The sequence below is a fragment of the Tenrec ecaudatus genome, chromosome 7 (genome assembly GCF_050624435.1).
Source record: "Tenrec ecaudatus isolate mTenEca1 chromosome 7, mTenEca1.hap1, whole genome shotgun sequence".
NCBI classification, from domain to species: domain Eukaryota; kingdom Metazoa; phylum Chordata; class Mammalia; order Afrosoricida; family Tenrecidae; genus Tenrec; species Tenrec ecaudatus.
In genome coordinates this window covers 136,808,233-136,827,889 of record NC_134536.1, presented here as the reverse complement: position 1 = coordinate 136,827,889, position 19,657 = coordinate 136,808,233, and the positions used below count along the sequence as shown (strand labels likewise).

Genomic DNA, 19,657 nt, shown 5'->3' with positions numbered 1-19,657 from the left:
GAGGTTTAAGAGCCCCCAATAAAATGATTCATTAAAATAAAAACAAGTGGGGATTGTTTTACTCAAGCTAATATGACCTGGGGGAGTCAGGAGTTTGCAGATTTACAAACAAGGCCTGGAAGGAGAGCTTGGGGAGATAAAAGAGACGGATGTGAAGGAGTTTGGTTTCCAATCAAGGAATGTGGTGTGAAAGCTTGGAGAGGGCTGGAAATGGTAAGAGGGTGGGTCACAGGAGAAGACACTGCTGCCCTGGAAGATAATATATGTCCCCTCCCCCAAACACTTCTCTCTTTTTCATGCCAGCACTAATAAACAATGTCAAATCAATCAGTGAAAATCATGCAAATGGACTGAGGCAGTGAGAAGTGCTAAATTGTCCTAATTGAGGCTTCAGCCAGGAAGGTTTAAGACTTAGAATTTCTGTATAAAAAGAAGCCTCCTGGGAAGGGGAAAGATTGCAAAGGAAAATGAGAAGGTACCCTTGGCCTTTCCCCTCACAAACCAGGAGGGAGGGTATTTCAGGAGAGAGCAGACTGAATTGCTCTGGTAGGCAACACTGCCTCTCCATTCACTATTTTCTCTAATTCTATCTTCTCCCTCGGTGCTCCCTTCCCCTTTCCCTGGATCATCCCTCCCCACTTATCAAACACCAGTATCAGCAAGCTTGTCACTATCCCCTCTCCTGGGAGAATGTGGATTTTGTACCAGACCTTTTGTTCCAGGAAATTATTCCCCAGTTCCAGTGAGCAGACGGACAGGCATTTTAGGGGAGATGGGGTATTTCATGGGTGCCTGTAGAGCAAGACAAAGCAGACAGCTGTTTGTAGGGTCCGTTCCTGTGCTAGACTACAGACATGACTGATATTTTATGATGTCCTGACTTTACTCATGGTTAAGAGTTTAGGTTTTGGGGGGAGTGGGGAGGGAGGGGGTGGGGGAGGGAAAAAAAGGAAAATGAGCCGATTCCAGGAACCCAAGTGGAAGGCGAATGATGAGAGCAACGAATGTATAAGGGTGCTTTACTCAACTGATGTATGTATGGATTGTGATAAGAGTTGTATGAGCCCCAATACAATGATTTATTTTAAAAAAGAGTTTAGGATTCAAGGAAAATACAAATTCATGGTTGAAATGATAAGACATTAAGTCTGGTTGTGCATTTGAATTGTAGTGCTGGAGAAGAATACTGAAAGTACTATACACTGCTAACAGGACAAACATCTGTATTTGAAGAAGGCCAGAGTGCCCCTTAGAGGCAAAGATGGTAAGATTTGTCTTCTATTACTGTGGCCATATTGTCCGGAGATACCAGTCCCTGGCTAAGGACACTGTGCTTGGTAAAACGGAGAAGCAGTGTTAAAGAGGAAGGCCCTGCAGGAGGTGGACTGACACAGCGGCTGCGAAGTGGGCTCAGGCATAGGAACAATTGTGAGGATGGCAAAGCACCACACAGTGTTTCTTTCTGTTGGGCATAGAGTTGTTATGGGTCAGAACCGACTCAATGGCACCTAACAACAAGAAGTCTGGTTGAACAATTGACACCACACTTCAAGCTTGTGGTTCAGCATGCCAGGGGGTCTATGGTGAATGATATAGCTAGAATTCAAGTCCAAAGATAGTAACAAATGCCCTATTGGGAGACCATTTACCTTACTGTACAGAACTCAGATGAAATATGAGACTTCTACTCCCATCAAAAGTTACTGTCTTGGAAACCCACAGGGGCAGCTCTGCCCTGTCCTATATGGTCGCATCGATTCAATGGCAGCTGAGTTTGGTTTGGTTTGGGTACTAGAAAGAGCCTTGGGGGCGCTTTCAAACCACAAGGTTCACTTGTTGCTAATGAGTCCATTCCGACCCCTATGGCCCTATGGGACAGGGGAGAACTGCCCATGTGCTTTCCGAGGCTATAACTCTTTACAGGAAGGTTGGTGGTCCAAAACTACCAGGTCCTCCGAAGGAGAAGTTGAGGCTCTCTGCTCCCATAAAGATTCATAACCTTGGAAACCCAGTGTAGGGCCACTATGAGTCATAACTGACTCAATAGCAGTGGGTTTGGTTTGATGGCTACTGCACTGAGGAGCCCTGGTGGCGCTGGCACTGTTGTCTAAGTACTGATTGTTAACTGCAAGGTTGGCAGGTCAAACCCACGAGCCGATCTTTGAGAACAAGATAAGCCTGTCTGCTCCCAGGGAGATTTACCACTGGAGGGCATGTGGAGGGTATGTGGCCCGCGGGTGGTAGTTTGAGGATGCCTGCTCTAGAGTCTCTGAATTGGAACTGAGCAGGCAGCAGTAGGTTTGGTGTTTGGTACCACGCTCTCTTGCATGAGTCTCTTAAAGCCTGGACCTAGTATTTTCCTGTTCCAAAAATCATCATGTCATTTCCTGCTCAAAAGCTGCTGTGCTCTGACTTTATTTTACCTTTCTAGCCATCTCTCAGGAACCCTGGTGGGTGAGGTAGGTTATGCACTTATGCACTGAGCTGCTCACAAGGTCAGCAGTTTGAAACCACCCGCTGCTCCATGGGAGAAAGATGAGGCTTTCTATTCCCATAAAGATTCACCGTCTCAAAAACCCATGGGGTCACTTTTACCGTCCTACAGGGTCGCTACGAGTTGGGAATGACTTGATGGCAGTGAGTTCGGAGTTTGAGCCTTCTTCATCTCTCCCATGATCAAGCTTACGGAGTTCCACCCTGGTCTTTGCTCATGCTGGTGACACAGTCTTGAACACACTCCCTCTGCCATTCTTCCTCGTTGACACCTTACTTTGCTCAACTCGAAGAAGCACAAGCAGAGTCTCCTCCATGGAGCCTCCCCTCTTCGCCAATCCGAGAAGCTAGCTCTCTTCTCTAAACTTGATACCACTTTGTTTACATCGCTCTTGCGTTGCTTATATTCTGTTCTGTTACAGTTAATGATATGCTTATTTTATTCCTGTTGGAAGATTCTAACAAAACCTCAGCAAGTGCCTTCAAGGCTGAAAACACCTTTTCACTTTTGTCATCTCCACAGGTATAAAACAGAACCTTACTGGCATCGAACATGTAATGATAGAATGGCTACGCATTTCAGTGTGACCAACAAAGACTCCATAGAACTTGAACTGACCTCTCAGTCCTCAGGCCCTCAAAGCTGGAGCTCCTGAGCAACTCTTCAGCATCCACAGTTGTAGTGATCGTATCAGCATAACAAAAACCCACCACATCTCTGAACATTAGATTCATCTTTGACCCTCTTCTTCGTTCTTATGCCTAATCAGCTGTGAAACTGTTAAAGTGTCTTGACTGCTGATTGGCTCGTTCTTTCCCTCCCCTCTCTGCCAACTCTTCTTCCCATTCCTCTTGATGCCTTTTCATTTTCATAATGCCTAATTATCTGATTAAGTTCTTACTTGGTTTCTTGGTATCCTTTCTGACCCAATCTTGTACAGAATGCAGATAATAATGATGCTTATTTCATAGTGTGAGTAGATTGATAAATGAGATATGGCAAGCACAGCGGATCTATTTTGTACATGTGCTCTTTTTAGGGACTCACCATTTCCTGTCCATGACCTCTGGCTCTAATAGCGGACATATGACCAGAATTCACCAGGGCAGCATCTCTCTCCAGCTATAGCCATTGGTTCATGATGGCAGAGCTTACAAGAGACAGTGTCCCAAAGTGAATTCCTTTCCTAGGCCATGTCTGAAGTCTGGTACACTCCTAGACTTCCTTTCCTAAGAGACAATGCTGTTGTTGTTAGGTGTTGTTGAGTTGGTTCCAATTCAGTGTGACCCAGTGTACAACAGAATGAAACACCATCCAGTCCTGTGCCATCCTCACAACTGCTGTTTGAGCTCTTTGTTGGAGCAATTGTGTCTATCCGCGTTGTCCAGAGCCATCGTTTCACTGTGCCTTTATCTTAGAGGCAAGGATAGTAAAATTTCATCTTACATACTTCGGACATGCTGTCAGGAGAGACCAGTCCCTAGAGAAGGGCATCATTTGGTAAAGTGGAGGGGCAGCAAACAAAAGGCCCTCCATGAGATGGACTGACCCAGTGGCTGCATCAAGGGGCTGCCGTACAGGAACAACTGTGAGGGCGGTGCTGGCGTGGGCGGTGCTACCTTTTGTTGTGCTTAGGGTTGCCATCAGTTGGAATCAACTCCATGGCCCCGAACAGCAACTACTACTACTTTACATAGCATGAGACAATGGGTTTCTTGTATTAAACGAGTTTTTGTTTTTCCCCACTGATATGTTCAATAAAGACTTCTGATACAGTATGAAAAGCACAGTGGTTACGTGTTAGGCTGCTAACCTCAAAGTCGGTAGTTCAAAACCACCAGCTTCTCTGTGGGAAGAAGCGAGGCTTTCTACTCCCATAAAGAGTTACCATCTCAGAAGCCCACAAGGGCACTGCTACCCTGCCCAATAGTGTTGCTATGAGTTAGAATGGTCGTGAACAGTGAATTGTTTTGTTTTTTTAATTTTTCATTATCCCTGTCCCCAACCATACCTCACACCAAATTCAATATTTTCTATTACATGCCAGCTATGAGAATCTTCTTACTACCCATATCTGTGGTATTTTCCCTTTGCCTGGGCTTTCCTGTAACCAACTTGATAAAGTCAGACCATATTCTTCCCACCAGTTCATATCCGTCACTATTTGGAGCTGGTCTCAAGTCACCTGTCTTCCAAGGTCTTCTTTGAAGACCTTTCAAGCTCTACGCTGTTAGCTGCTTTATCTACTTTCTTCTGCTGATTTCCAGTTATTGCTAATAATTCAGAGCAAGGAAAAAATATATTCCATCTTTATATGTGATCTCTAGGCCCTTTCTCAGTCAAGATTTTGTCATTATCTTCCAAAGAAGCTGGACATCTATTTGTTAGGTGTTATCTACTCAATTCTGACTCAAAAGCGGCCCCAGGTGACCGGAAAGTACTGTCCCATAGGCTGCAATCTATGCTGTGAGAATCCTGGTGGCGTAGTCACAGGTTGGGCTGCTAACTGCAAGGTTAGCAGTTTGAACCCACTAGGCTGCCACTAGGGAGGAAGACGAGGGTTTCTACTCCTGAAGAGTTACAAGTCTCAGAAGCCCACACAGGACGATCCTACCCTGTTTGGTTTTGGGAATCCAGGTAGTTGGAACCACCAACCCTTTAATGGCCGAGTGTTTAACTGGTACATCCCCCAGAGCTACCATAGGAATCCAGGAATGGAATGAAATTCAGAGGGGGGGGGGGGTTAAGATCTATTAGCCTTTTTTTTCTTGTCCTAAATAAATTTTATGTGCCTAACCCATCCCATTACACAGCACACGCACACAGACACTGCATGATTGACTGCAACCACCAACATTCCTTCAAACTGTGGTTTCAGAATTCCAAGGATAGAGTATTCTTTAAAAATAATTTAATATGGACATCCCCTTACAGAAGGGTCTTGGTGAGGAGATGAGTCAGTCAGCGTGCGATGTAGCAATGATGAAACATACAACTTTCCTCTAGTTCCTAAATGCTTCCTCCCCACCCCACTATCATAATCCCAATTCTACCTTACAGATAGGAATTGGAAACAGGGAACCAGGGTGATGATCCCTTCAGGACCAGTGGTGTGAGTGGTGATACCGGGAGGGTGGGGTAGAAAGGGGGAACCGATGACAAGGATCTACATATAACCTCCTCCCTGGGGGATGGACAACAGAAAAGTGGGTGAAGGAAGACGTCGGACAGTGCAAGATATGACAAAATAATAATAATTATAAATTATCAAGGGTTCATAAGGGAAGGGAAGCGGGGAGGGGTGTAAAAAAGGAGGAGCTGCCAGGGGCTTAGGTGGAATGCAAATGCTTTGAGGATGAGGGAAATGAATGTACAAATGTGCCTGACACAATTAATGTATGTATGGTGATAAGAGTTGTATAAGCCCCTAATAAAATGATTAAAAATAATTTAATAAATTAGTTAAGGCATATTTTCCCTACATCACATACATTTTATTAAAGAGCAAGTTAATCCTTCAATAAAATATTGTGAAAGATATACTGAGATAGCAAAAATATATAAAGGTCGGGGGAGGGAGAGTTTTTGTAGTTGTTTTTGTTTTGGCTCTAAATGGTAGAGCATTCTCCAAATATGTCGCCTTCTATTAAGGGAGAGGGAGTTTTAAAAGCAGGTTCCTGCTCCTGTATGTTGAACTCGATCACTCTATGTATTTGATGGATTTAAACTCTTTGAAAGCTAAAGATTAAAGTGAGTTAAATTTAGTGCTGCTGGGATTTTTTTGATGTGTTCCAAATTTGTTTTTAATGGCATAACTGTCTCACGTTACAGTTAGGCTAACATCATAGTGAGCGGTTATGTGTGCAGTTACACGAACAGAAACCAATTGCAGATGTTAAAAATGAAAGTGAGGGCATCTGTAATGCTGTCTTGTAAAAAATGGACATTGAGAACCAAAGGTAAATCACTTGGATTGAGTAAGTTCCCAACATGAAAGCTTTTTAATGCACAAACCTGGGAATCCATGTGCACTAGGTTGACTTAAGGCATTTTCTTTTCTTTCTTTTTTTTTTACATTTTATTAGGGGCTCATACAACTCTTATCACAATCCATACATATACATACATCAGTTGTATAAAGCACATCCTTACATTCTTTGCCCTAATCATTTTCAAAGCATTTGCTCTCCACTTAAGCCCTTTGCATCAGGTCCTCTTTTTTTCCCCTCCCTCCCCGCTCCCCCCTCCCTCATGAGACCTTGATAATTTAGATTGTTATTTTGTCATATCTTGCCCTATCCCGGAGTCTCCCTTCCCCCCCCCTTCTCTGCCGTCCACCTCCCCGGGAGAAGGTCACAATTGGATCCTTGTAATCAGTTCCCCCTTTCCAACCCACTCACCCTCCACTCTCCCAGCATCGTCCCTCACACCCTTGGTCCTGAAGGTATCATCCACCCTGGATTCCCTGTGCCTCCAGCCCTCATATGCACCAGTGTACAACCTCTGCCCTATCCAGTCCTGCAAGGTAGAATTCGGATCATGGTAGTTGGGGGGAGGAAGCTCTGGGGGAAAGCTGTGTTCTTCATCGGTACTACATCGCACCCTGACTGACCCATCTCCTCTCCTAAACTCCTGTATGAGGGGATCTCCAGTGGCTGATAAATGGGTCTTGGGTCTCCACTCTGCACTTCCCCCTTCATTCACTATGGTATATATTTTTATTTTGCATGATGCCTTATACCTGGTCCCTTTGGCACCTCATGATCGCACAGGCTGGTGTGCTTCTTCCATGTGGGCTTTATTGCTTCTGAGCTAGATGGCCGCTTGTTCACCTTCAAGCCTTTAAGACCCCAGACACTATCTCTTTCGATAGCCGGGCACCATCAGCTTTCTTTGCCACATTTGAACTTAAGGGATTTTCAACAGCATTTAAATTACTGTTTTACTCACTGCTACAAATGGAAAACAAACCGTGTATTTTCTGAAGGTATTTATTCATTCACTTTCCTGGGAAAGATGATAGCTTCCAAACACACAAATGGGAATTATGCTAAATAATTTTGAGAACATCATCAGGAAATAAAAATCACTAGTCCTGTGGACAAATGGCTATCATATTTTACGTTTTGAAAGACTGTGAAATGAAAGTCAGTACTATTGCTTCTGTTAGTCGACATTTTTTTTCTTTACTGAAAGTAATTGCAATACTTTCTTGTCTCTCGGGCTTTCCTTCCCACAATTAATCACGTTTTCTTCCACACTTTCCCTCCAAGTGATTACTATTCCCCCAAGCCTTTCAACACATTAATTTATACAGCTCCATCCTCACAGCTTTCAAAACATTGTCTTGCCCTTGCTTAGTCTCACCAGCCACTCCCCTGTATTCTCTTTAAACCGGTTGATACAAATATTTTTGCATTATCTTTTTGCCAGAGGGGGCCAACAGCTAATCAAAAAACTTCTTTGTAATACAAACAAGCTTCCTTGTTTTTATCAAACTTTTAAGTTCAAAGTTCTATGTATTTGAAACTCTCTGATAAGGAGCAAAGTAGCTGGTTCAGTTTAAACATTTGGAAGGCAGTACTTGGATCCTAAAGACTTGACTCAATCCTCCTGAGTCTGGAATTTCTGTTCTTGATCATCTGAACCAAGCAAGAAATTGTGGAAGGCTCCACCAGCTCCACCACCACCACCGCGGGCAGAGGACGCTTTCAAAACATGTCATTCACCTTCTGATTTAAAGGCAGCCTATGCATACATCCCTTTAAAACATCATTAAACATTGCAGCTCAAGACTTCAATCATATGAGGTAAGCGTTTCAATTTAGAGGCAAAAGGGGCGAGCAAAGGAACCCTTTTCTTAAATTTGTCATTATTATTTTCAATCCAAAGGCGATTTGATTACATCTGAGCGTGAAGTTGCCATTCGTCAAGCATCCTTTAGAAAGCCGCCTAGTGCATGGAATTAACCAGCTCTTAGCCAAACGGGGTTTAAAGAGAGAACGTTTCCCACGCCTGCAGTGACAGACGAGTTCCCAGGCGTCTTTAAGCAGACTGTCAAACTTTTATGTTTACTCAGTTTAAACACCGAAGGGAGAGGGTGGCACACGATGCGAAGTCAGGTCTGTTTCATAAGGAGGATATCTGGGGGGATCGAGACGCTCACCTGTACAGGGCAGAGGCGGGTCTTCCCCGACTGTCTTCACTGGGGGAGGGGATGGACATCGCCGGACCTTTGTCCTCGGGACTTGGGCGTTGGGGGAGGGGCGACTCTCTGGTAGTAGCAAGCATTTGCGCCCCCCCCCCCCAAAAAAAAAAAAAACCCTACAGGCGATTTTGACTTCAATGATTCCAGTGGCGGGAGCTTGGGAGGGACTCTCGCTAGGAGAGGGTGGTTTGCGGGTCACAATCTTAGTGAGCGCCCCCACAGGGACGGTGGAGGGGGTGGTGGACTCCCAGTCAGAGTCAGGGAGCCCCGTCCTCCCCGACGACAAAAAGCCAGCGTCGCCAGCTCTCCCGTCGGGCTCGCCCCGCGGCGGGCGGGCAGGGCCCCAGACCCACGGCTCAGCAGGGCCCCGGCGCGGCGGCACCGCCACCGTGAGGCCGAGCCGGGGACTCTGCCCCGTGGCGGCGGCGGCTCCGCGCTCCGGTCCGCGCCGCCTTGGCCGCCACCGCGCCGGGCCCGAGCGAGGGGATTCTCTCCCGTTTCCCCCGCTTTCGCGCGCTCGCCCCTGAGCAGCGGGAGAGCCCGCAGAGCCTGGGAGGGAGCGAGGGAAGGGGTGGAGGTGGCGGGGGGAGGCCGGAGGGGCGGATCCTGCCGGGGGGCTGATCCCTCCCTCCCCTCGGCCGGGCTCCGTGGCGGCAGCGGCGGCGGCGGCGGCTCCATTCCCCCTCCTCCCCCGGGAGCGGCGGAGGCGGCAGCCGGGCCGGGGCCCCAGCGCGGGCCTGGCGGGCGCACGGCGGAAGCCAGGCTCCGCTCCCGGGCTGCGCCGACCGGCTCAGCGGTCGGCCCGCCCGCGCCCAGGGGCCCCGAACGGTGGGGCCGGGCTGGCGGCTGAGGTAATGGGGGCGCGGCAGCGGGACCGGCCAGAGCGGGGGCGGGGGCCGTGGGCCTTCGGGGACCAAGAGCTGCACGGCGGGGGGCGGGGGCCAGGGGCAAGCCGGAGGCTCCCCGAGCGGGGGTGGGGGTGGGGGCGGTGCGAAGCGCTCCCCCGGGGCGGGGGGGACGGCCGGGAAGGAGAACGCGGGTGAGGGGGGGCAGCTGAGAAGCGGGGACCTCCTCCCACAGTCGCCATCTTGTCTCCCCCCCTCCCGCCTCTGGAAGCAGCGCAGCCGGGCCCCGCCCCCATCATGCACTCCGATTGGCTAAGCTGGGAAGAACTCCCGCCTTCGGCGCGCCCCTTGGTCCCACGGGGCCACTTGACTGGCAGATGTATTGCCCAATAGGCGCGCTCATCTCTGCCTCGCTTGTTCGCCGGCGCTCGCTTTCTCTGTCTGCGGCTCGGACGCCGCGTCAGGCTGTCGGTAGTGGCGCGCTCACCCCCCATGTCTCTGAGGAGATTCGATTACGCTCTTTTCTCTTGCACTGAGGGGTGGGTAAGATTCTTCTGGAAGAAGTGCCCCCTTAAAGGGGCGGGAGCCTTGGCTGGGGTCCTGTCTAGTCTGAGTATCTTATGTGGGGTTCAGGGGGGTCGCTGTGTTTGCAGCGGCGACTCATTCCTCAGGGACCGGGGTGAGTGGGTGCGCAGGTCGGGGGGCAGGAGCTGCCGAGAAACACACTGGGGTGGTTGGAATGTTGTTTCGAGGTTTGGATGTGGGGAAGGGTTGTGAGGGGAGAGGAAATCCCGCCAAAACCCTTTCTGGACTGTAAGCGCCCTGAGGGAGAAGAGTGCTCATAACAGATTCTTCAGCTGTAGCCCTTCTCCCTGAAGAGTTGGCCCCCCAGGCGACTCTAGAGGCTTGGGTTGGAAGGAAGAGGTCTCCGTAGATGTTGCTCGGCTGAGAGAGACCTGAGCTGCGAAGAGGTACGGGACGCAGAGTGACTTGAGTGAATGAAGGTGGGGGTGGAGTGGGGGGGGCAGCCCCGCTCCTGCGATACACTAGTCACACCTTTGGGCTGCTGGTAGATGGGCACACCACCTAGGGACTCCTTGCCCCTAGGGAGGGAGGGAGTAGTAAAGGAGGTCTGTTGGCCATGGCTGTCCCAAGCACTTGGCTTTGGGAAGACATCTGGGGACCGAGGACTTCAGGAACCCACACAGGATTACTGTGATAATTCTTTTTCCTTTGGCTCAAGTTGGGCTTGTGTTCCTGAGGGGCACTGAGGGGCTTACCAGCAAATAGCAATCCTTAAGAAGTAGGCTTTATTTACCCCCATTATACTAATGGAGGGGAGAGGCAGGAGGAAATGAGAAGACTTTTGTCAAGTCAAATAGGGCCGAGATGAGAACCAAGATCTCTTGTACCAGACCATGGCTTCTCCCTGGTGGTGCAGTGGTTACCTGTGATCCACAGATTGGCAGTTTGAAACCCACAGTGAGGTCACTCTGAGTCCTTAATTGACTCTGGCGGTAAAACAGGGTTGAATTGAGCTGATCAGAAGATAAAGTTACCATCTAACTGCCCTAACAAAAGCTACTAGCTGCTCCCAGGGTGAAAGATGGGGCTGTTTATATCCATAAATAAAGATATGCAGCCTCAGACACACTATATAGGGTTTCTTGAGTCAGAATTGACTGGTGGTGGGTGTTGTAGGGAGGTCCTTTGGGTTAAAGAGAACTGGTGGCATAATGGTTATTTCATAATAGCTATTTAGACTGCTAACTGAAAGGTGTAAATCCACTAACTGCACAAGAGGGAAAAAAGACCTGGTAATCTATTAAAAAGCCTAGGAAACTCTTAATAGAAACCCTGGTGATATAGTATAATGCATTTGAGCAGCCACCCCAAAGGGCTTGGAGGGGACCTTTTGTGGTAAAAATTTACAGTCCCAGAAGCCCCTGGGAGCAGATCTGCTTTGCCCTTATAGGATCACTGAGTCTGAATTGCCCTTGATATCATGGAGTTTGATTTTTGTGTTTTTCAGGAAACCCTATGGGCAGTTTGACTTCCTCCTATGGGGGTCACTGTGAGTTGGAATTGACTCTGGCATACCGTAAACAGCATTGAGTGGCCTTCATTTATAAAATGGAGACACAATATGCTAATTCCAAGGCTGGTTAGGAAAGAACTCTGTATGTATATGCTAAATTGCCACCTAGGTGGTGCATTTTTCTCCCTGAAATCCGCCTTCCAATTCTTAGCATTCCTAGTCTCCTCCCAGGCCTCAGGGCGATACATCCCTGGAGGTCTTTCTTTCCCTGCAGTAAGTGCTTCCTGTCACTGCTCCTGTGAGCTCACCGAGCATGGTGTGGGAAACCTGGGGACTTTCTCTCCTTTACAAGGGTGGACTACAAAAATATTTTTAGAGGGAAGAATTTTTGAAGTTACAGAATGCACTGAGACTCAAATACTGTCCTGATCACCTTGAATTTTGAGCCCAGGAAGCCACTTACAACTTAACATGTTCTGAGGTCACTCCTAGACCGTCTATTTAGAAATATATGGCCATTGTATGCTGGATGCACTTTTTGTGGGGGAAACATTGAAGCCCTATGTGATAGGTATCTCAGAGATGCCTTTATTCTTGGGCATGGCCAAGGGAAAGGGTTACTGATAGGCCTGTGAGTGTATCTTCTGATGGAAGCCATTGTTCGTGTACAGCATTAGAGAGGTGCTGTTCTGTGTTCTTCCTTTCTGTAGCCTTCACCACCCCTCTCTGTAGCGGGTTGTTATACAGCTTTATATATATATATATATATATATAATTGTTGTTCTTAGCTGCCACGGAGACAGACACGGACTCTCAGGAACTTCCTACATCGTGAGATCGGACTGATTAGGTCCATCGATTTTTCTTGACTGATTTTCAGAGTAGGTTGCCAAGTGTTTCTTCATAAACCATCTTAGTCTAAAAGCATCTGAAACCTGTTCAGTATCATAGCCACATACGAGCCTCCACTGGCAGACAAGTGGTAGGCTGCACTTGAAGTGACTCAAACCCCAGTCTCTAACAGAGAAGGCAAGAATTCTGCCATTGAACCACCACTGTGCCCCCCCAGCATAAGATCTCTCCCCATCACATTATAGTGATCTGTTAACATCTCTTTCCCTACTATTGGATAGCTGTGAAAGACAGTTATCCTAACTGCTATGTCACTAAAGCTGGCAGAGATCATATGTTTGATTTCTCCTGTTTAATAAGGAGCCCTGGAGGTATAATACTTATGCGTTGAGCTGTGATCCACATGGTCATCAGTTCGAAACCACCAACAGCTTTGCAGAAGAAAGGCTGGGTTTTCTGCTCCCATAAAGAGAGTGTCGGAAACTCAGCAGGGGGTTGCTATGAGGATGGCAGTGAGTTTGGTTGATTTTATTATTTAATGAATATTAACACTTTGGAGCCAGGCGTCTGGGATACAGCAGTGACAGGCAAATAAATGTACTCTCACAGAGCTTATGGGTCTAGTGGAAGGACACACAATAGACAAATTACATAGTGTGATAGCACTTCGTGTTACAGGGAAAAATAAAGCAGCATGAACAATGAGTTGTTAGAGGCAGGATTGCAATTTTAAACTGTAATCAGAAAAGATGTCACAGAAATGAGCAGGTTATGTACATGTCTGCACTGCAGGTTGTTCTGACCAGGATAAGCCAGTTCTCTTGATGGAGGGGTGAATGAGGTGTGTGTAAGCATAAACATCTAGCTCACTGTTTCCTGATCTTTTTCCTCTTAGGCCTGTCCCCTCAGTTACCAGGTGCCATGAGGAAACCCCGCAAGAAGTCTCGGCAAAATGCCGAGGGCCGGCGCTCCCCATCCCCCTACAGCCTTAAGTGCTCACCTACCCGTGAGACCCTGACATATGCCCAGGCCCAACGGATCGTTGAGGTGGACATTGATGGACGCCTACATCGCATCAGCATCTATGACCCACTCAAGATCATCACAGAGGATGAGCTGACAGCTCAGGATATCACTGAATGCAACAGTAATAAGGAAAACAGTGAGCAGCCCCAGTTCCCTGGCAAGTCCAAGAAAGCTTCATCCAAAGGCAAGAAAAAGGAGTCCTGCTCCAAACATGCATCTGGCACCTCCCTCCACCTCCCACAGCCCAGTTTTCGGGTAGTGGACTCATTCATCCAGCCAGAAGCCCCTCCTCTGCCTGCTGCTTACTACCGCTACATTGAGAAGCCACCTGAAGATCTGGATGCAGAAGTAGAGTATGACATGGATGAGGTAGACCTCGCCTGGCTGGACATGGTGAACGAAAAGCGGCAGATGGATGGGTACGGTTTGGTATCAGCAGACACTTTTGAGCTATTGGTGGACCGCCTTGAGAAGGAGTCGTATTTGGAGAGCCGCAGCATTGGAGCCCAGCAGTCACTCATTGATGAAGACGCCTTCTGCTGCGTGTGTCTAGATGATGAATGCCACAATAGCAATGTCATTCTTTTTTGTGACATCTGCAATCTGGCTGTACACCAGGAGTGCTATGGAGTTCCCTACATCCCCGAGGGACAGTGGCTTTGCCGCTGTTGCCTGCAGTCTCCTTCCCGGCCTGTGGACTGTGTGCTCTGCCCAAACAAGGGTGGCGCCTTCAAACAGACCAGTGATGGGCACTGGGCCCATGTGGTGTGTGCCATCTGGATCCCAGAAGTCTGCTTTGCAAACACCGTGTTCCTGGAGCCCATCGAAGGCATTGACAACATCCCACCTGCCCGCTGGAAACTAACCTGCTATATCTGTAAACAGAAGGGCCTGGGTGCAGCCATCCAGTGTCATAAGGTGAACTGCTACACGGCCTTCCATGTGACGTGTGCTCAGCGGGCTGGGCTTTTCATGAAGATTGAGCCCATGCGAGAGACCAGCCTCAATGGTACCATCTTCACAGTGCGCAAGACGGCTTACTGTGAGGCCCACTCACCACCAGGTGCCACTGCTGCCAGGAGAAAGGGTGACTCCTCTGGAGGCCTTGGTGAAGCTGGAGATGAAGAAGGACTAAAGGAGGGTGGTGGGGAAGATGATGAAAAAGAGGTGGAGGAGGGGCAGGAGGAAGGCCAAGGTGGGGTGAGTGGCCCCCAGAAGGGAGGAGTGCCCAAGAAAAATAAGATGAGTTTGAAACAAAAAATCAAGAAAGAACCAGAGGAAGCAGGAAGGGACACACCCTCAGCTGCCCCAGTGGTCACTGTACCACAGATCCCCTCTTACAGGTAAGCCTGCTCAGAAGGGTTCCCCCAAAACTGATGGCTTCTCCTGCTGGCATTGTCCCTGGGCTAAACATCCCCAAGTGTGGTTGGTGAATATCTTCTATGCTCCCAAATCTGAAATTTTTTAGATGGCGAGCTAGCCTGGTACAGTTACTGGTTTTGTGCCCTCAGAGTAATGTATGTCTTTTGAATTAAAGTAAGACAAAATACACTTAGGCTGCTCAAAAACTGGAGTTACAAGGTATTTAAGGAAGTATTTTTCAACAAGGTCACCAATGGCATTTTGGACAGGATAATTGTTCACTCTGAGGGGCTGTGCCATGCACTCCTAGATCTTTAGCACTATCTAGGCCAGTCGCATCTTCTTCCCCAAGGATTATCTGTAACAAGCTCAGATGCTCTCCACGTGTTTCAGAAAATCCTTGGAAGGAACTCCCAATTTACATCCCTTAAAGGGGTCAGGATCTCTAGTTTAAAAAGATGTGGCTTGGGTATGCTGAGAGGCACTCTGGTAGCATAGTGGCTATTCATTGGGCTAAAGATACACAAAGTCAGCAGTTTAAAACCACGTTTTTTACTTCCATTTTATAAACAGTTACAGTCTTGGAAACTCACAGGGTCAATTAGTTTTACCCTGTCCTATAGGGTTGAGTGTAGTTGGCATCAATTTGATGCCAATGATTTTGAGTTTTTTGTTTTTGGAATGGGTATAATGAACATTTTGTGGATGGGGAGAGCTTAATTTTATTTATTTTTTTAGAGATTCTTGAAGATCACTTCTTAGTCATGTAAGCCACCTAGGCCCCTATCTGTAGAGAAGCCACTGTACATGGGTTAAAAGCCATTAGAAAGTAAGGAAATATTGGAAGAAGTGGATGAGAAGCAAGAGAGAGGGAAGATGTCCCAGTGGAGGCTCATCTTATAAGGGGTGAAACTCATAAAAAGGTATACAGTCTTAGAGCAGGAAAGAATCTTGGAGATTATTCATCTAATGTAGTCCTTGCACCTTCTCCCACACCCCCAGATGAAGAAACCGCGGCCACAGGAGGTAAAGTTGCTCACTCCTTTATTCATTCAATGAGATGTTTATTGAGCACTTACTATATGCTAAGTCCTGTTCTAAAGGCTGAGGCCAGGTAGAAAGCAAGAGACCCTGAGCTCCTCTCTGGAACTCATGAGGCTGTGTTCTGTTCCAGCTGTTCTCTCTCTCTGGCGAGAGTGGTAGGGAGACAGGAGAACTGGAATGGAGAATGAGTTGTATGAGGCAAACAGGCAGCCAGACTTGCTTGGTTGGGGAGAAAAGGCATAAGAGTGGAGACGATCCATGGAACAAGTTACAATTTGGGGACTTGAAATTTGTCTCCTCGTCGCAGAGTTTATTCTAGGCTACCCTGTTTCCTGAGGCCGGGGTGTGGGGTGGCCATGCTTGCTAAGGTGGTTATGCTCAGGGGCTAGATTTTTTATTTGTTGTGTATATTCTTCCAGATACTTGTCACAGGGGTGCATATTGTGCTGGCTACAAACCATACGGGCCTGGCTTTCAACCCTGCTGCTTCTATCAATTAATTAATTAATTATAAGCCTTTGGTAGCTTACTTAACCTTTGAGTGTAGTTGGAAACTGAGCCTACGACACAGGATTGTTGTAAGACGTAAATGAGATAATTACAAGTAAAGCACTTAGCACAGTGCCTGGCAGATAGTAAGTGCTCAATAAACGGTGGCTACTGCTGCTGCTGCTATTTTATTGTTCTTCTCCCTACCTGCACAAATGCTGTTGGTGCCCTCCGTGGGCAAGAGGTTGTAGAGGGAGGTGGCTGCCTGCATCTGGACAGGTGTGCTTGGCATGGATGTTGGTGGGGGAATCTATCCTTTGGGGAAAGGCCTAGATGTGGGCCTTGATTTTGTAAGCTTGGCTTTGGGGCAAGAATGTCTGACTATGGAGAGGAATTAGTTAGCCCAACATGCTCATCTTTCTTAGACTAGGGGAGCAATAGCCCAACATGCTCGTCTTTCTTGGGCTTCACCTTGGTTGGCCGTGCTCATCTTCCTTTCAGTGGAATGAGATGAAGAGAAAAGGTAGAGGGACTTTCGTAGGAGCAACAAAGCATCGTTTACCCTGTAAATAAACATTTTGGGGTACACAGCATGATAGGGAAACCCTGGATTCAAAGTGTAACCACCATTGTATAAATTACATTAGTTAATTTTCATTTTTTTTTCCCAGCCCCTGTTCCTCAGCTAGCTTTCCATCTTTTGTTAACTTGGGAATAATGTTACTCGCCTTACAGTATTAATATGAAGAATAGAGATAGTAAGTTTTCATTAATTCCCTTCTTACTCCTTCCCCTAGTGTTACAACTCTGACAGGGATTCTCTTTGAGGGTGCTGTAATGAGCCATGTTTTAGGATATTTTTATATCTTCTCGTCCAAAGCTTTTTTCAATTGCTTCAATCATAACTAAACTGATGAGATTTGGAAAAAGCAGAGGTTAGGCAACAGTATCCTAATGCACGCCTGCTAATTTACCTTCCAGTTGTGGACTGCCTCCTGGTCTGGCACCCTGAGCCAGAGGGGACAGGAGATATTGTCCACATTGCCCATAGCTTGCTCAAGTACCTGTTCCCTTTGACTGCCTGTTTCAAGAGGAGAGTCTGGAGCACGAGACGACTTGGGACTAAGGAGCCAGGGACCACAGGAAACAGGTGCTGGGAGGCATTCTCCTTTGGAGGATTAGGACTGCAAGGCGCAGGAGGTAGAAACGCAAGTGAAATAGCTCATGCTGAATCTAAGCTGCTTAACTTCGTTGTCCTTGTCTAGCCTTTTCTCTGAGGTGAAACATTTGACCACTTCTTTCTCGCTCTGTCTGGTTCAGAGATGAACCAGGGTCTGGATAGGATGCCTGGGCTCTAATCTGGGTTGCCCACTGACCCTCTCTTTCACTTCCCTGTGCCTCTACTCAAGGTTGAACAAGATCTGTAGTGGTCTCTCCTTTCAGAGGAAAAACCAGTTCATGCAGCGGCTGCACAACTACTGGCTATTGAAGCGACAGGCACGGAACGGCGTCCCTCTCATCCGGCGCCTGCACTCTCACCTGCAGTCCCAAAGAAATGCCGAGCAGGTAGGTAGAGTGATGGGTGAGAAAATGGCAGAGACTCAAGAAGAGGAGGAGGTTGGGCTTGCTAGCTTGCCTCCCTGGGCCCTCCAAAGAGCCTTTCTTGGTCTGCAAGTCTTGCTCTCTCGAGTGGTCTACCTCAGGAATGGCCTCCAGACCTGTAGATTGCCTCCCCCTCCTGAGGCTGCCGTGGGGGTTTGTTCATTAGACAGTAGCTACTCTGGTTGGGAGAGGCACGGCTTTGGAGAAAATTCTAGGGAAGACTGGAGGGCGAGCCCAACTTTCCACATATGTTGGAGGAAGTTCACCTTCCAGATGTGGCAGACTGTCGTGAATTAGAAAAAAGGCACCCTTGCATTAAGCCATTAGACTCCCAGAAAGTGTTCCCCAGTAAGTATTCAGATTTACGGTTTTTGAGTTCTAATACACACCCTACACAATTGTGATGGGCTTTGGGGGGACCTACAAAGGATATATAACCAGTCCTTAGCAGCTAGAGTTGCTGAATGTTTGGTGTTTTCCGAGATGGTTGAGGCCCCCTAGAGTTGCTGTCTCCATTTCAGAATTGTTAGCATCTTTAGCTCTCCTCTCCGTCTTCACTTGCTCCTTCATTTTCTGTCTTTAAATCCCCAAACCACTGGTCCAAAGTTGAAGCAAGCCTTCACTTAATTCTGACCCCCTTAAACTTGTGTCTGGTTTTGCTTTTGTAACCAATCTTCTGAAATGCCTATCAATATTTAGCCTCTCCTTGAACCATTTTATCCTCTTGCTCCCTTGAGCCCAGCTGTAGAGCATCAACTACCTTCTTCCAGCCCAGCAAGTCTTTCCCCAGACTCTCCCCTAATTGGGGAGATTGGACTGCATTTGATACCATGGATCATACTGTCTAAGAGCTCTGTGACATCATTTTCTACTCCAGTAGCATAGTGGTTACTCGTTGGGCTGCTAATTACAGGACCAGCAATTCAAAACCATCAGCCATTCCATGAGAGAAAGACTAGGTTTTCTTGTCCTTTAAAGAGTTAAAGTCTTGGAAATACAGGCAGTTCTCTCCTGCACTATCGGGTTGTTAAGAGTCAGAATGAACTTGATGGTGGTGAGTTTACTTCATCATTTACCATGTGCTGACCCCACTTCTCACTTCATAATGATTGGTTTTCCCAGTTACTAGGTGACCTGCCCATTTCCTTAGGAAGCATGTCAACTCTTCATAGTGTGACATAATGTTGTGGTAGCAGTTCGAGATTTTCTGCATTTTCTCACCCTTTTTTTTCTGCCTTTAGTCTCTGGGACACTTCACTGAATGTTGTAATGCAAAAAAGTTGGAAACAAATCACCATTTTCTTTTCAATAAACTTATTTCACCATTATTGTCATGGAAGCATCTCCCTCCTGAACTCTTATGTTCTCACTTGGAGAGGTGATTCTTCTCACAACCATGGGCCAGTTAATCTTCCCTTGTTTTGGGGGGAGATTTATTTCCAAAAACCTTATGGAGCCTAGCTCTCATGATACACACAGAGTTCTGAGTTTGAATTGACTTGAGGACACCAGGTTTGGTTTGGGGCTTTATTTCCATTTTACTTACGCTGTGCCCTTAGTCTTAGCAGTAGCTTGCTTTCTAGGAGCCCTGGTGGGATTGTGACTACATGTTGGTCTGCAAGTTGAGCAGTTCAAAACCACCAGCCAACTAGAAAGACAAGGCTTTCTACTCTCATAAAGAGTTGGTCCCAGAAACA

General features: G+C 47.4%; 2 protein-coding genes across 5 annotated transcripts in view; one reads left to right on the top strand and one right to left on the bottom strand.

The window, feature by feature from the left end:
• LOC142453665 (large ribosomal subunit protein eL38-like) overlaps nucleotides 1-9,340 on the bottom strand; it is a 35,703-nt gene extending 26,363 nt beyond the window's left edge. The window contains exon 1 of one of the 2 annotated variants that reach the window (XR_012785399.1): nucleotides 8,661-9,340. Coding sequence is in view for 1 of the 2 variants with exons in the window: in XM_075555205.1 (XP_075411320.1) it covers nucleotides 8,661-8,719 (59 nt within the window). In the remaining variant the exon portion in view is untranslated. The remainder of the gene's footprint in view (nucleotides 1-8,660) is intronic. The other variant, XM_075555205.1, reaches the window with a different exon arrangement.
• Nucleotides 9,341-9,373: 33 nt separating this feature from the next.
• Nucleotides 9,374-19,657, top strand: part of BRPF3 (bromodomain and PHD finger containing 3) — a 38,067-nt gene continuing 27,783 nt past the window's right edge. For 2 of the 3 annotated variants that reach the window (XM_075555201.1, XM_075555204.1), the window contains exons 1-3: nucleotides 9,374-9,553; nucleotides 13,333-14,806; nucleotides 17,768-17,924. In XM_075555201.1, the coding sequence (XP_075411316.1) occupies nucleotides 13,359-14,806; nucleotides 17,768-17,924 (1,605 nt within the window). In that variant the 5' untranslated portion in view covers nucleotides 9,374-9,553; nucleotides 13,333-13,358. Of the gene's footprint in view, nucleotides 9,554-10,375; nucleotides 10,519-13,332; nucleotides 14,807-17,767; nucleotides 17,925-19,657 lie in introns of those variants that run through there. The other variant, XM_075555203.1, reaches the window with a different exon arrangement.